This window comes from Ixodes scapularis, unplaced genomic scaffold (genome assembly GCF_016920785.2).
Source record: "Ixodes scapularis isolate PalLabHiFi unplaced genomic scaffold, ASM1692078v2 PGA_scaffold4__175_contigs__length_147842914, whole genome shotgun sequence".
NCBI lineage: Eukaryota > Metazoa > Arthropoda > Arachnida > Ixodida > Ixodidae > Ixodes > Ixodes scapularis.
In genome coordinates, this window is record NW_024609879.1 from 100,458,412 (window position 1) to 100,476,148 (window position 17,737).

Sequence of the window (17,737 nt, forward strand, 5' to 3'; positions counted from 1 at the left end):
TGGGGCCTCTGCACCGCCACGATGCAGTGTGAACACAAATCAATCGTCTTTCAGCGCAGCTAATGAGCAGGAGCGATTCGTATCAGGGTTCAATCGTTATGCAGTCTCAGTGGCAAAAAGGCGTCTACCTTTTTTGTGACTGAACCTTCAAAGCAGTGTTGTACGGAACGGCGTTCCTGGAACGCGTTCCTTTTGGAAGGAACGAAGGAACACTGTCGTTCCATTTTGCATTGGTGGAACTGGAACGGGAACTCGTTATGTTTTTACGGGAACGGAAGAAGGAACGGCGTTCTTTTTTCTTCGTTCACCGGAGTAATTTTTGTTTTATTTCTAAAGAAAGGAATTCTAAAAAAAAAAAAAAAAAAATGTATAAAAACAATATATTTACGAAGAGCAGGATCTCGTTAACTTTTCTGTTACTTAGGGTTTATCTGGTGGGGTCCTTGCTTGATAACAGTCAGGTGCAGGAGAGGTAGTGCACTGATTCTCTTTTCAGTGCCCGAGACTGCGGTGCAGAAATGAAAACATTTAGTCGAAGGAAAAGACAGAAAAAAAACGTCTCGGACTCAGCTTTTTTTTTTTTTTTTTTGCCTCCACGAATCCTCATACACTCAGAAATTCAAGGCCGACTACAGTCATCATTGAATTTCTACGAAGAGACCTATAGTTACACCAAAAGAACAGGTTACCAGACATCGAACGCACCCTTGTATACCAAACATCGGCCAGATGCACGAAAATTAACTTCCTTTCCCTCTCCTCTTTTCCCACCTTCAAACTGAACAATGAATTCAACCTTCACAAAAAAGGACTGTTAGTTTTCAAGACTGACCTTACAAAATACCTACCCTCTTCTCCGCTTCCTAGTCTAGGGGACAGCAACATCGAGAAGCAACTGTTGTTTAGTAAGAACAAGGAACTTTCTTAGAGTGAAACGTGTGATTTTGTATAACGATCGTGCAATGTGGGGTAACAGTACTTTTGGCTCTCCTGCATCGCCCATCACAAACATGAATATGGAAAAACGCCGAAATTAAAAAAAAAAAAGTGAATATATCAACAAATGAAACCTTGCTTCCGCTTGTTCTCTTTTCCTGGTGTCCCTCTATCACGGCATTTAAATTCTTATGTTGCCATTTGATGAAATAGATAAAAAAAAACTTTGTTTGAACTAACTAATGGACCTTTTCCGAGAAGCGTTCTGCGCACGCGCGAGCGCCCGATGCCAAGCGGTGGAAGTCGACACGAAAAAATCGAGGAAATTCGGAATGAGGCTGTAAATCGACGAGTAGAACACGTAATTGCAGCATATATATAATTGTGTTACACAAAAAAAGAAAGTGGACGGAAAGAAAAACACGACGTTTGGGTGGACGCTACGGATTTCCTTCTTTAAAGTCGCGCTAGGCCTACCTCGTTGCGTTGGGCACGCGACGCTGCTCAGAGAGCGAAGCAACTGGTAACGTAGCTCCCATTATCGATGGTAGCGCAGGTAGGTCACTTCCTTGATTTTTAGTTCGTGCAGCCACCGCCTGGTGCCGTCGGTATTTGGAAAAGGTCCATTATGGGAATTAGCAAAATACAAATGTAACGTTTATGTAACGATACGTTCCATTTTTTTTTAAATATAACGGGAACGAGTTCCTTTTTCACATATGGAACTTGTAACGGGAACGCGTTCCAAAAATCAGAAAAAACGAGGAACGAGCTTTCGTTCCTTTTTTTGAGGAACGTGTACAACACTGCCTCAAAGGCAAAGCCCGATATCTCTTGTCATTTTTATTGTTTATTTATTTAGGTACCTACATTGTTTACAGGGCATTATTGTAGAGGGTTACATGAAGTGAACATATATCATACAAAATATAAACCATATACACTTTAAAAATACATACATAAAAGTGTATAACAGTACATTAACATGCATCTTGTAAAACTGATAAGGAACATGGGTGAATTTACAATGTCAGGATCAAGACGATTAATTTCATAAATGGCTAAAGGAAAAAAAAAACAAAAAAAAAACAGTGGACAAAAGCATTGGTACGACAGTTCCGCTCCCGCACTTGGTCATGATCGTCCCGTTGCCAAATAGGCCGAGTTCTTCATCTGTATTTTTATCGATACCAGCTTGATCGTTATAAATGACAAGCATTTTAGACGCAGGTATTTCCTTCGTTAAAAATGTAGAAACTGAAAAAACGCAGGCAAACTAATAAAATAACTCTATAACAAAAACGAAATTGGGAAAATTGTAATAACGGACGAATACGCACACCGCTTGAGACGGTGTGTATTTGTCCGTTATTTTTTGTTGTTATTTGTTTTGTTTCCAGTCTCGGCATTTTGTTTTGTTGAAAAGGGAGTTTCTATCTTGTACGTTTCTTAATGTTAGTAATATGACTAAAAGCGAATTAAAATGACAAAAAGGACTAAATGATTGATGTTCCGAGCGCGTCGTGGTTCAGTTTGTACTCATGCGAACTTCTAGAACACGGTCATACTATTTAGTACAGTCTATCAGCTAGAACGTGGAACGGTAGCAAGTAATAGTTCCCAGTCACGGCGTCTTTCCTCGTCCCCTCAAATTCCTTTAGACCTCGCTGTGGTAATTCTGTCTGAGTTTCTTCAGTGTCTCTGCGCAGAGGAAGTGCCTTCTGAAGGTAGCAAACAAACTTGCAGAGGATAATCGTTTCCTTTTGTTCCGTGAGATGGCGTGAACGACGTCCCGCACTCGATCGTTAAAAAATGAGGTAAATGTCGGAAGTCAGGAGGGAGCGGAAGAGACGGTGCTGGACCTGGAACATGCGTTAGAAACGAGGGAAGAACAAAGGAATCGAGAAAGAAATAAGGGAAGGTTGGAGGTGGGAGGAGAGAGATGCGACATTCATGTTCCTATCGCGTGCTGTCGGGATTACGAGGTGTCTCGCTTGGAAGGTTACAATGTTTCTTTATTAAGAGTTTGATCTATGTTTGTTGGCGTCCAAACAGTCAATCGATGCATTGAATGACGGTGCAGTGTTGTAAAACTGAGTGTTTGTCTAACAGTCATTGTCAACTTCACGAACCCATTTTCAAACGGCCTGAGAAATGCCAGAGACAGTAAAAAAAAAATATATATATATACAGCTCCGCCACCCTCCTTCAACGTCACCGAGACCTCACCCAGGCATCGTGATCACCGTGAGACCTCCGCACAAAGCGTCGCGACCCCCTAAGAGCTCCGGGGACACACACGCCGCCGCAGACGTCCCAGACGAGAGAGACACAGGAAACTTAATACGCACGGGTCTGTGCGGCACCAGCGCGCAGCCCGGTCCTCGCCCACATTGTTTACTATGTCGCCGTGTAAATTGTTACCAGACGAGAGAAGAAGACGGCACGGGCTTCATTCATGGGAAGAAACAGCAGGGACCGCCACCACAGCCGCCGGGCGTATCTCCAACGCCCTCGCCCTCCCAGCTGTGCAGAGAAGAACTCGCACGAGACGGAGAGGAGGGGAGGGGGAACGTGCCCATTGCCCCTACTCTCCCTTTTCGCCCTCACCCCCTCGGAGAAGACCTGCTTAACCGTGGAATGCGTGTGTCCTTCTCGCCCTCGTGCCTTTCGGGAATTCATTGAGAAGGACCTCCTCGGTGGAGGACAGCAGTCTGCAGAACACCACAAGCAAGGAAGAAGACAAGAAGACGTGCTTTGCAACGCCTCTTTCCCTCGTGAGCGGGGAAAGGAGGGGGGGGGGGGGGGGGGCACTGGGAAGGGGGGGGGGGGGGAAGAGATGGGAGCGAAATTTTGGCGCCAATTTGGGCCTTGTAGCTTGATGGTGCCCTTGCCGACTGTCCTGGAGTGAGCCTTGCCTTCGCCTTGTCGAACCCACAGGGAAGGAGCAGTCATAAAAGAATACAAACGAATACAAGAAAGCCGTGGAGGGGAAAAATCAGAAAAGATCGGCAAAGCCCTTGTGGAGAGAAACAACTTTTTGTCTTTTTTTATGTGTATGTGTGTGCGTGTGTATGTGCGCTGGCGGTGTCGGTGAGGATAGTGGTGGTGCCCGAACCACCCTGCTTTCAGCCGCTTGCTTCGACGCTGGGAATTCGGGTTTGCTGGTCTTTTTGTGTGTTGCTTCTGTGGGTATTTGTTTGCTGGTGTTGCTGTGTAGCTTGTTGTCACCTACTCTACGATGTTTGTTGCTTGATGGGGGAAGAGTGGCTGGGGGGAAGGTGACCGTCGTATTTTGGTGGGCGCGCATGGCTTCGGCACTGTTTGTTGCAGGCCCGACCGCCCGCCCGCTGGTTTGCTTGCGTGCCCGTAAGAAAAGGAAAAGTTCTCCGAAAACTTGAGGTCCGATTTTACACATTCTTTGGTTGCCATCGTCGGAGAGGGAGTATAAAAATACTGTAGCACATGTAACCTCACCCACTTTCTTGTTTCGTTTGACTCTTTTGGGCGGTCCGAGTAATGTATACAGCCACCGATACACAGTACAACAAACATCTAAACTTACATAAAAAAAAACACACGAAACCTTCATGCGTGAAACATGCGCTTAATCGTGGGTAGAAATTGGTGCGACTAACCAAACACGACCGGCTGAAAGTCGTAAAACTGGTCCTAACCTTATGGTCACTTCATGGTCCGTCGACGAGAACTGCCCCCCCCCCCCCCCCCCCCCTTCTTTTCCCTGGTTTACAATCCCCTGGATGGGTGCAAGCCGAAGCCGACATCCCTTTTAAACTAAAGTTGCGGCGTGCAAGTCGTAAACCGTGGCACCAAGGCTGGAGGGTACAGTTACCTACTGCGGCACCTTTTCTGCTTCTTTTCAACTGACTGACTTAAATCGTGAACGGGGTGTGCGACTCTATTATGGGGCTGTTAACGCTGTTCGAGCGACTCGTACACATTCGAACGTGAGTGGCCGACCATTGTAGAGACGTCTTTTGTTGAAAAAGAAAACGTCTTCAGCAGGCTATCAGTATACAATTGGCTGTCCTAGTGTGCATTCATTTTGTTTACATGCAGCTTTTAACATTAGCCATATAGCTAACGGCGCAATTGAAACTGATAATGCGCTAAGTGATTCACAGTGCAGTTAAGAGTTTCTGAACTGAGCCGTTACCATCGTCTTTCATTTATCCCTCATTACATGCATTGTTGCACTTAAACAATATGCATAAATGACAAGAAACATTACAACAGAAAGAAATGGACTATCTTGATGGGGAACGGTCACTTAGCTTTGTTTATAATATTGCAACGCACGATACATATTCGTTTTTCTTCGATAACCGTCGGCGAAGGTTCAGCCCTCTGCTCAAAAAGGGCTCAGATGAACCACTCTGTAACAAATTCCGTCAATTTTTTTTTCTCGCTTTTTTTTTTGTTTGCTGCAGGTTTGCAGAAGTTTTTTGAAGGGCGGTTCTGCTACGAAGGGACTTGAACGCATTCTCCGTTCATTGACCAGTAACTGGTCAGTTTTAGATAGCAGACATCGGGAAACAACTGCCCTCTGCTACAAGGTGTAAAAAACATGGTAAGGGCGTAGCATGGTGCATATACATGGGCACTTATACAACTGTCATACTTTTGACTCACAAGAGTGCGTGCGGCGTCATCGCTGAAATTGTTGCCTCCGAGCATAGTGACTAGGGATCCAGACTTGCTTCGCGTGAATGCAGAGCTCTCATGTTTTAAAGAGGATGACACCCAGGCGATGTCCCATCCCATAAAATACCTTTTGCATGTTATAGATTGAGAGTGCTGAAGATTACAAAAGACTCGAACTGCTTTCGGTAAACTACAAAAAGAAAAAGCAAATGTCAGACGCAGGAATTCAGCGGAAGTCGATAGCAGAGCCGTCAGTTGTAAAGCCTGCCTTGGTCTGCGAGAGGAGGCATTCCGTGTGTCGGGCCGCGAAAAGCAGACGTTGGAGGCGGTGGTGCTGGTTGTGGTGTGGGAAACTGCTTTAGTGTCTCTCTGGAATGCAGCCTGTCTGCAAGGTGAACTCGGGCGAGAAGGCGGTGGACCGCGTCCTCTCCACCGGGACTCCGCGAGACCCAGAAGGGAACCCCCTCTTCCTCCAGAAGGCGTGCCTTTGCCCCCGCTTCACCCTCGCCCACGCCGCTTCCCAGGGATGGCAGCCGTGGCATCCATCTCCGCGGCGCAGCGGGGATCAACGCTGCAAATGTAGGTTAGCGCCGCTAAACGCCCCGCCACGGGATCTCGTGACAGGGCGGCGGTGGCGGCAGTGCCAAAGAAACAACGGGCATCGAGACACGATGTCTCGCTTCTGTGGTGGTGCCACTGCAGACGGCATCGTGTGGAGCTCGGGTGCTGGTCCCGACGGATGATTGGAAATGCAAATAGGGAGGACGGAGTTTCTCTTCGAAGTCGTGCGGCGGGCGGCTGATGGTGGATCCGGTTTGTAGCTGCGTGCGTGCGACCACCATCGCCGCTCGGAGGACCGTGGCACTGTGGTAGCGTTCCGAAGGTCATGATTTCTGTCGGAGATGAGCTTCTCTGGTCGCCGATGGGATGTCCGCTGCGCTGTCGAAGCAGGTGCGGGCCGTCCAAAGTGACGGGTTTGTGAAGATACAAGCTGTAAATACAGCCGAGCCTTTATAGTTGTTGAAACGTGACCCGTGAGGGGCTCATGAGTAGGTCGTTTAAGCCGTGGATCACTCTCTTGAAATGTCAATGAGACTGTCATTGAAACAAATGCAGATACGTTGCTTCTCAAAATAAAAAGAAAAACTGGTGTTGGGAAAACTTTTATACTAATCAAAAAAAAAAAACGCTTTGTAAAGTCTAAAAAATTTGGAGTGTCCACATTTTTAGCGCCACTGTATATGCTCCCGTAGGGAACGGAATAGCGCCATTCTGTAAGCGCTGTGAATTTTGTGTGTGTAAGCGTTGTGAATAGTGCCATTGATTGATGATTGACTTCGCCGACAATCCGCGCTCCCTATTAGCTCACGGCGATCACGTGGGCGAATGTTTCCCGCGCATCTCGCAAAGGGGCTTAGTCTTGGCGGCGGGAGCATTGGCGTGGTATCGGCAGTCGTTGTTTTTGCAACATTTCGAGCTTTCTAAAAGGACCCAGATGCCAGGGTGCTGCGCTTTCGGGTGTAATCACCGGCACGAGGCTGGAAAACAGTTTTTTTCGTATCACGGAGTACGAGAAACGCCGCCAACGACGACTTTTGAGACTGTCGCGGATCAGCAAAAAGGGCTTCACTCCCACCTCTTGTACTCGGCTCTGCGAGGTAAGTTATATTATTGCGATAAATGACGTAAAAGTTTCAAAAAAACTGGACGAACACAAACGGCGATGTTCATATTGACGAAGATTAGTTCTCTGGACACCGGAACGACGGCAAACGGAAGCTAGAGCGAAATGCAGTGCCTTCGATCTTCGCCAACAAGCCACGAAGAGCTCTTCTTTTCCGAAGAACCGGGAAAAAGGTATATTGTATCGGTGGTATTTAAGAACTACGCGTTAATCGACTGCTATTGTACAGACATACTGCTAGCTCGCCGTTAAATTCCTTTTCATATTGCTGTATCACGTTTTCTACGTGCTCCTACAATACCGCATCGTTTGTCACGCATTGACTATACGCTATGCGCGTCTTAGCTTGGAGCACACGGAACGAAAGTTTACGCTGCAGAAGCCAGGGATCATGGGCTCCAATCCCCATCCTTCCCGTTTCGATCAGGATGAGCATCGTATACCGGCACGCTTTCGTGATTGGCGCAGTATATGGCCTCCGTAGCTGTTGCGCCATAAACCCCCCCAAACAACAACGACGCTTTCGTGTATCACTACTGCGTGACGCAAGTTACAGGCTCCAGGTTAGCAGTTGTACTGCACTGGTCAACAGGAGAAGCTCCACGAAAAGTTAGTGGCAGAACTTGGAGAACTGCCGCCTATACTCACCCAAGAGCCCGCTCTTTCGTCTGCTGCCGTAAGGTGACTCGGGCTCAAAACAAGGCTTCGTCGCTCGCTCAGACCATAACAAGTGATGCAAATGATTTTAGAGTGCTTACCTATGTTATTAAAAACAGGTTTAACGCGATAAATATAGCCTAGATATAACAAAACTCCCGCTTTCTTCTATACGTCCACCGAGCAAGGGTTGGAGTTTGTTTGGCATTCGCCGCTAGTCTCCGAGTGGGGGCGCTACAGTTGGGGTGTACGAACAAGTGGTCCCGGAACTAATGGTCCTGGAACTAATGGTCCAAACTCTAAGGTAGGAAAAAATGGTCCCTTAAGAGTATCGTTTTGAAATTAAGATATACTATGCAATATACTTTATTCGTTATGCAACAAATGATTTCCTGGTGGAATAAATTATCCCGTCTATATTTTGAGGCCGGTTACCTCAAAGAAAGCGATCGGGGATTGAACTTAACTTTATTTAAAATTGTCAGAATATTTTTGAAATAAACACTGTCTAACAGTTATCTCCTAACTGTTAATTTAGTGACCTTATACGATATTATAGGAGTTATTACTATATTCATTTAAGGGCTTTAGAATATATATGATATCAGTAGGCTCTTTTGAAACGAAAAATAAGTACCCTTAGTCGAGTCCATATCACATCAGCGAATGACGTTTTAGCGAACAGCGACATTTGAGCGAATCTACGTTGTAGCGAATAACGGAGTGCGTGTTAACCCACCAATCCCACGCTCCGCTTACGCCGCTTCGCGGCGACAATCTGCGGCGGTTCATTACAAAAATGTAAACCCACTGGGCCCACCTGTAAACGGCGCTCCGCGGCAGCCGGCTGTTCTCTAAAGTGTGATTCAGTAAAGCGTGGGCGTTCGCTAAAACGGCATTCGATCAAGTGAGTGCCTCCCCCCCCCCCCCCCCCTGTCAAAGTCATGAAACTCTAATTACTCCCATCTCGTCATGACTTGTGGTCATGACGCGCACATAACGAGCGGAGCTCGATGGCTTAATAGGCGGATTAAGTTTCTATAGCGCAAAGCATTTTTGAGCTTCGCAGAAATATATGAAAAACCGGTCGGAGTTCGTGCAACCGGCAGCCTCGAAATTCGGCGAGTGTTATTGGATTTTATCGGATATATCCGAAAACGCAGAAGCCATTGGCGATATTTATCTGGGACCATTTTTTCCTAGTTTGTACTTGTCACCATTAGTTCCGGGACCATTTGTTCCGGGACCATTTGTTCCGGGACCATTTGTTCCGTTGCCCCTCTGCGTAGATTGCAACTTTTGACTCTTCCCTGTGCTTTGGAGAAAAGCAGACGCTCCAAACTTCTTAGAGCGCATTAATATAAAGTTCGCTACATAAACTTCGGGATGATATTCTAAAAGTAGCCCCTAGCAATGTAACATCATCGTCGATTGTTTAGACAGAATCGTTTATATTTAACGCAACTTCAATCTTTCATAACTCGTACTTTACTTTATCATCACATTAGTATAGAACTAGTTCAAATGTGTGGCGCTGTGAACCAAGCGCATTGTCAAGGCACACCCACAGTTCGCGGTATTTTCAAACCCGCACACAGAGCTACCTCATACATCAGCGCGCCGTCATGCCACACTTCAAAGCAAAGTACCGACTGGTTCACACAACGGGATTGTGGGCTAAGGTTCCGCGTCAACTTTTCCTCCCCCAAATACGCTTTCGTTTCCGCGGAACCCAACCCAGACCTCCGGAAAGCGGCGGAACCCAACGGCTCTCCAAGTTTTTGCAGGAGTGCTCACTGGATCCACCTGCGAAGTTTGCAAACAAACTGGAAGCACTGTGCCTTCACAGTTGGAAACTGCATGACCCCGAAAGGGGGACCCCGACCACCCTTCAAAAGTTTCTGGAACTGCCGCGTGGTGCCGCGTGGTTCCATTCATCCTTGTTCACTCTGTAACCGAACGTAGACGCTCGATGTCTACAAGGTTCGCCCCTCCTAACCTGAGAATCCGATTGAAGCCACGTGTTACCTGGGCCAACCCAGGACTGAGCCTGGTCCACATGGCAGCGTTGCTTGCATTTCAATGCTCGCTGCTGGGGTAAGCATGTGATACGAGTTGATTGGTCCAGTCTGCATGAAGTGAATATTCCACTCCGACTTTAGGGCTGAGAGATGCCAGGGAGAAAGCGAGGCTATTGCGACACGTGTTTTAGCCCAAGGCCTGAATTAGTCTTGAGCCAGGGTTTTTTCCACCAGGGCCAACAAACAACGCGGTCTTACAGGTGCAACGGGAAGGAGCAACAGTGGTCGGCTGAAGGCATGCATTGTAAACGAAAGAGGCCTCCCCCCCTTCCCATTTACTTCCTGCAGAGGCGAGGTTCTTCCTTCCTCGGGGGGACATCTCCGGGCAATTTGTGTCTTTGAGGCAGCTAAAGTGGGCCTCGACAAGAAAGGCGTACCTGGCGTCTTTGGACGGACGGCTTCCCGGAATCGGGCCTACCTGTCCGCCGGTTCCTGAGCGGGGGCTGTGGTTTCATTCGGGATGTTTCGAATAATCCCTTTATTCCTTTTTAGCTTTATTTACTTTTTTGTTATATATTTTTTCTTTTTGAGGGAAGGGAACGCATACTTTGGAGGGGACTAGCAGAACGTGAAAAGGCACGGTCCCTCCTGAAAGACGTGCGTTTCCTCACGGCTGATCTTTTTTTCTTCTTGGCACTAACGTCCAACGACAACAAATATAGAGGGAATTTACTTGGCACGGCTTCCCTCGTCCTCACATTGAGCTCCCTCGAAGATCTGAGTATTTGAGAGAAAGCTAAGTGGCCGTTGGTGGTGTTAGAGGTGTAAGCGGACTGCAAAGCATTCCTCAGGGCCTCTAGGAAACAAATTATTTCCTTTTCCTCTCCCGGAATCACTGATGCTTTCGTTCGTTAGTAATCTCCTCCATCGGGCGCAGATGCGAATACGACTCACGTTTGTGAGTTCCACGGTCTCCGGCTTTATGCGTAGCTGAGGTAGAGACCTTGGAAAGGCGGAGACACGTGGAACATAGAACAAAACGGTCACGGGCACAGAATCCTAGCGTAGATAGCGTTCTCAAGCCCCGGTGTTATTGGCGGTCGTCATTTGTTTCTTTGAATTCATTCTGAGATGCAAGAAATAAATCAAACGAAATTTTCTCAGGAAAAAATAAAATAAAAAGTACTCTTTGCAGAATTTTTCGGTACGTCCCGCAGGCTCTTGACCGGAGGCTCTGAACCGAACCTCCGGTCAAGTCAGTTACTTTCCAGGACAAGAGGGACACAAGGATGTCTTTGTTCGAAGACTTATCAACTACATCTTTAAGTGTTTTATGCGTACGTAAAAGCGATTTGGGCTATCATCGCCACCATCTCATACATCGTCATCTGATTCATCATGCAGTGCTTTCTCGTTACGGTCTTTTTCTCATCCCCCCGCCTTTTTTTTTTTTCCTTAGCCAGTATACAAAGTAGCCGACTAGACAAAAAGCTTTCGGGCTAATTTCTTTGTCTTTCACCTTACAACCCAAATCGATCGCAATAAAATACCGTTTCACGTCCCCGCGTGATAAAAAATTTTGAAAAAACAAACAGACAAACAAAAAAACAAACAAACGATGTACACATCTTTGTCCGTGGCAGCCCATGGCAGCCTCCAGGTCCTTGCCAAAAGGCGCAACAATACAGAAAGCAAGCGTTCCAGAAATCGTACGTGCGGCAGCGGACCGCAGGCGGGGGCACGCCAATCAAACGGCAATTCATAGTGAACGCGCAGAGAATGCGCGACCGATGATGAGGCAGGCAAACAAGCACCGTCGTTGATTGAAGTCGGGGGGGGGGGGGGGGGGGGGGGAAACAAAGCCACGTGACTGCGTTTGAGGGGCGAACAAAGGCACGAGTTGCGCAAAAAGCAGATGAACTTGCACACCGTGTACACCAACCCAGTGTTTACAATCAAGCCCGCTTTGCCCAGACCAGGTGTGGGCACTGGGCGTGCGCAGAAATCAGATTCGGGAGGAGTGAACCTTTTGCGCATGCGCAGTACCAACTGCGCCACCATAGCAGTGGAGGTGACGTCAGTGAGAGCGCATTATGGTCGCTGACTACAGCCTGAGAAACGCAGGGCAGTTTCGAGCATCCTGAGTACGATTGGCCGCCGATAACTTATCACTACACAGCCAATCCGATTATGCCGTCACCGATGAACGTCGAAGAACCAATCACGTAATGGCGAGGGACCACAAACAGGCGACGCGGAGACGCACACTATGCGCATCGCGGAACGCAACAGCACTATATAAACTACCGGTCTTCGAAGCTCCACAGGACTCATCATCATCATCAATGTTTATTCACGTAAAGATGTACAAAGAAATGTCTGATTAGTCATCTGGATCCATAGCCTACATGGCTAGTAATGGATCCATTAAAAAACATTCACATTTAAAACAATCCTATAGGCATTCACACAATCTATACATAGCTGCACAAATAATATAACTACTAGTACGGAGTTAACAGGGTGAGTTGTACACTTCAGATGAAATAAATCGTTTTAATGAGAGTACAAATTTTGTTGCTAGTTTTATATTCCATGAAATGTTATTCCATATCTTCGCACCAATGAACGATATTAAGCGGCGCCCGTAGGCATTGTAAGTTATCGGCAAATTAAGGTTATTATAATGTAGTTGTCGGGTTTCACGTTTTGGAAAATTGAATATAGAAGAGTGATATGGAGTATTCTGGGTTAAAATTCTTTGGACTAAAGTGGCAGTCTTATGGTCGCGAGCTAAGTTGATGGGGAGTATGTTTAATTCACTAAAAAGATGCTTAGCTGATGCATGTATAGGTGCTGCTGCTATTATCCTGATTGCCCTTCTTTGCAGAATGGTAACTCTCGCTAGATATGACGCGTAAGTGAAACCCCATGTTTCAACACAATAGGTTAAATGAGTATGAAACACACCGAAGTAAATCATGCGTAATGTTTGTTTGCTAAAATGTTTCCGTGCTTTCATTAATGAAAAGCATCCGAAGGTTAATTTTTTACATAGCTCGTCAATGTGGGGAGCCCAGTGTAGTGTTGAATCTAGGGTAATACCTAGGTATTTATAAGTGATAACTTGATCGATGTGTAAACCTCCTAGATGCAGGTTACATGTAAATGATTGTTGTTTCCGATCAGACGCGAAAACAATGAACTTAGTTTTTTTAGTATTTAGCACCAGCTTGTTGCAATTAAACCAAGTTATCGTATTTTTCAAGTCGTTATTTGCTAGTAATTCGGCCTCTTCAAGAGAATGATGTGATACTAGTAAGGCTGTATCATCGGCGTATAAAACTGCTTCGGAACTGACACTACTACACACCTCCGCGGAGCGCTCAATTCCTCCGCCGAGATCACGACTCGGAAGCATGACGGAAGGCGCTCGCAAATTCACCACCCACCGTATAATCGCGTCGCGAGTCCGGCGCACCGCGCACAGCGCGCGGAGGCCAGCACCACATATAAGACAAGGCTCGAGCATTACGTCATCGTAGGTGGATCCGCGGGTTCACGAGTGATGACGTTTGGGAGGGGGGTGTAACGGCGCGGGCACCTTGTCTTCTATACTTGGTGTTGGCGGCGCAGTATCGTGACGGAGAAATGAAAGGGTGCGCGCGCACAGGACACCACGTTATCGCCGGGGCATCTCCCTTCGCTTGCGATCGCGCATTCCTGCTCGCAGGACCGAGTACTGTGTTGTATATGTATACACTCTCTCTACTCACGACGCGTGTTCTTTGCTGGCTGCGGATCGCGTTATTGATGGTGGCGGTCGCACACACGGAACCTGGAGCGTGAGATCGTCCAGGTCAAGAGCGGGGCTCGCGCGGAGGTCAACAACGTAGATTACGAACCCGAAATGTCGTGACCACACTTGTGAGGTCTGCTGATATGCCCTCTAGCTCTCTCCTCTGGTCTCTTCGCCTCAACTTTATGATACTTTTTGGGGCACAAAGAAAAAGAAATTGTAGCACAGGGTTCTAAATTAGCGGCGCAGCGTCCGGGAGCCGGCGGGTGAGGCGCCTGTTATAAAGAAGCCGAACGGTGACTAAATGCGGCCATTAAATCGAGTTGCTAATTTAAAGCGAGCCGTCTCAGGACATTTATGACCCTAGTGGTTGCTGTGTTGTTTTTCTTGCAACTACGGAATATATATACAGAGTTTTTTTAAGGAATGCTTTTTAATTTCCCCAGATTTTGTCTGTCCGTTCGTTCGTCCGTGCATTTCTGCTATATTTAGCGGGGAAAGTGGCGTCACGTGACACACCGATTCCCTATTATAATGCACCTCATGCATTACACAGTCCTTGAAAGGAAAGGTCGCTACCAATTTTTTTTCTTGTGTACAAGGTAGCAATTTGAATACTCACGTAAAAGACCACGGACCTGCTTCATGATCAGCAATATACAATGTTCCGTCTTTTTTTCACCCATATTTAGGCTAAATGGGAAACACGATCATCTCGTTTTACACCTGAGACTGCGGTGCAGAAAAGGAAAGCTTTTCGTCGAAGGACGCACGCACACATGTGTACTGCACACACGCACGCACAAATACACCCACGCACAGATTTACGCGCTGACATGCACACGCATACAGGTACACACATACCCAAAGCACATAGTACGTAGTATATCTAATTTCTAACGCTTAAGTTTTTTTTGCAGTGAATTGAAGATTATAGCTACAGGTTGCATATTTTCATAAATCAAATTGGACCCTGTGATTGGATAGGTCCAATCACACACGGTGTGTTTAAAATGACTAACTGTCACGGGTGGCACGTGTGTGCGCTGTGGTCCAGAGACGAGTATTTCAAATGCCTTTAGACTGAAAGTCTCAATCCGCGGCGAGAAGTTTCGGTGTCGCCATCTAGCGGAAGCGCGGCAGAACCCAAAGTGACGACGACGCCGTTTCTAGGTCTCAGAGCTGAATAAGCCCAGCATTATGCGAGTGCTTGATGTATCAATAAACGTTTTCCACCACCACCAGAGCTGAATGGGCTGTCGTTCAGCCTGGCTGTTTCGGTGGTAACTTTTCATCTTGTCTTTTTTTGTTCTTGTTTTTGTCTTCTTTTTTCAATACCATGTTTTTGCTTTTTGCATTCGTAGCAGACGGTTACATATTCTGCGTCTGGCAGGTCTTCATCCCAGGCTTCAGAGCTGCTAACTAAAGTTTTCTTTTTTGTGTGTGTGTGTGTGGGCAAAACACGTGGGAGACGCTCATTTTTAACTCACTAATGTTTTTCATTTTTATTTCCAAAAAATTCTTTCTCCCACTTTCTTGGATAACGATCAAAGGCACCATAGTTGCCCTGGTCTCCTCACTTGAGATAAACTTACTATACTCGTTTTCACGTCAAGGAAAAAGGAGATTTTGCGCATTGTCCATACGCGGCTCGAAGAAGTTCTTACGAGATTTGGTTGTCGGAGGGAGAAGTGATACTTTTAACGTTTGAAACCGTGCACGACTTGATAAGAAAACATATACCTAATCTAAAATGCACCTACATATATCTTAATTCTCTACATAAAGGGGGAAATCAGTTACGCTCCGCGATGACCGCACTTTTTTACAACAGTCCTTGAGGTAAAAGCGGGTTTTGTTATGTATCCCGATTGTTGCATGTTTAAAACACCAGGGGAAGTTCTTTAGGGCCCACTTGCTTTCATACACACCCTGGACTTTACCAAGCTCAATAAAAGCACTAGCAGCACCACTTTTATTATTTTAGATATAAAGTCTAGATGACGGAATCTTTCCAGAGTTAATACAAAAAGAAATTTTGCATTCTGAAAAGCGCATCGTTTAAAAGCCTGACTCGAAACAAACACACGCACACACGCACGCACGCACGCACACACACGCGCGCGAACACACACACACACACACTATACACAATTAAAATGAGAAGACAAAAGTAAACATAGGCAAGCTTCCAATGAAAATCGTTTTGTCAAATTATCTTTATCAACAAATCATTTTTATTAGCATCGTAATGACGCTTCAATGACAGCCATTTGAGACATAGCACAGATGCAGGTGTTTTGCGATGACCGTACTGACAATATACTAAATAAAAACAGAAGAAATGTGATATATTTTTTGTATCTGACCTACGAGCAAAGAAAGTACTTTTCTGGTCATTTTAAAATTACTGTCAACAAAAGGCAACAAACGAAAGAACCACAGCCAGTATTTTGGGACGTTGTATGAAATTTTGTCTTGCTGGCCATAGGCCGTCTAGAATAATGAACACTCGTAGTATTAAGCATAAACGTCCATCAAGTCACTTTTTATAGCATGATAAAAATGAATCCCAATGGAGTCTACCGGACGCGAAATAGTGAAACATCCAGCATAGGCTACATTTTTTTACCTCGATCACAACACTATGCCACAGCTGCTGCACCGAAAGAAAGGCACGATTTGTTCGAATGTGGGATCCTCGGGACCTGGTTTGTTGAACAGACACAGGAGCGTTCCTTCGTTTTGGACATCATAAAAAGGACTGTTACTTCTTTCAACTATACAGCGCGACAGGTGACACGGACAAAGCGGAGAAAGAAACACGGGCGCGAAGAAAAAGGAAAGGGGGATTATCGGATTGTCGTGGACAGAGTCCCGCCAGTGGAATCCATACGGAGAACGAAACAGGCACTCTCGAAGAAAAGCAATACATAATACAAAATACAACACGATTCGTCGTGAAAGCATCTGATAAGTGGTTCGAGCACACCTTGCTCTCGTCCACTCATTTTTGCCCTGTTTTAATATAATCTCTACTACTCCAGCTGTTTTTCTCTTGGATATGGATGGAATGTCTTATACACTTTTCGGTCGAGTATGTTGTGTCACCGCTAAGAGAACAATAACGAACCACCGCGCCGTGTCTGAAAGCAAGCAATCACGCTAGTACCACTATGGCGCGCGCGATGTAAACAAACCGAGCACATTCGGGATATCACGTGACATTCACGTGCTGCTTTGTGGTGGCACCCCCTAGCGTGGTTCTCGCCGTGAATGCGGAGCGCTTGTTCGTCTGCTTCTTTTGGAGGGGATGTGGTGACGTCAGAATGACGGCGAGTTCTGATTGGCTCTGATTGAGGGATAGTGGGTAGAGCTCACAGCAGCTTGCCTTGAGGTCTACCCGCTATCCTCCAATCAGAGCAAATCAGAACTCGGCGTCATTCTGACGTCACCACATCCCTTCCAAAAGAAGCAGACGAACAAGCGCTCCGCATAGGATCGGCTAAAGTCACTAAATAAGCTACGCTTCAGAGTAACGACACTTACCTATGTTGGTGCTTAAAATCATGGTTGCCAGTTATCTGATGCTTCATCTGAAATCACAGGAAACGCTTTTCCGTCCTCCCCAAAACTTTAAACAGTTACTGACAGAAAAAAACAATATTATATGAGCTTCATGACACCGAATCTAATGCTGAGGAAGTCGGACTTTGATTCATGACGACCGGCAGTTGCGTCTTCTTTGTACTAAGCACGAAAATGGCGGCGCCCACAACAATATCGGGAAACAAAATGTCATACCCTAAGCGTAGCTCATTTAGTGACTCAAGAATCGGCGAATCAGCTCACGATATCGACTCTGGCGTGCCCCTCGGCGTGCGCTGTTCTTTTATTCTATAAGGGCCTTCGGTATGAAAACTTCCCGTGAATCAAGAGTATAAGACGAGAAGCAATATACATACCCTTAAGGCT

General features: G+C 46.3%; 1 protein-coding gene across 1 annotated transcript; it reads right to left on the minus strand.

Annotated features, from left to right (window-relative positions):
- Window positions 1-12,415: 12,415 nt before the first annotated feature.
- LOC120845319 lies at window positions 12,416-13,384 on the minus strand. The gene has a single exon (XM_040217157.3). The coding sequence runs from the start codon at window positions 13,382-13,384 to the stop codon at window positions 12,479-12,481; it is 906 nt and encodes a 301-aa protein (XP_040073091.1). The 3' UTR covers window positions 12,416-12,478.
- Window positions 13,385-17,737: the final 4,353 nt, after the last annotated feature.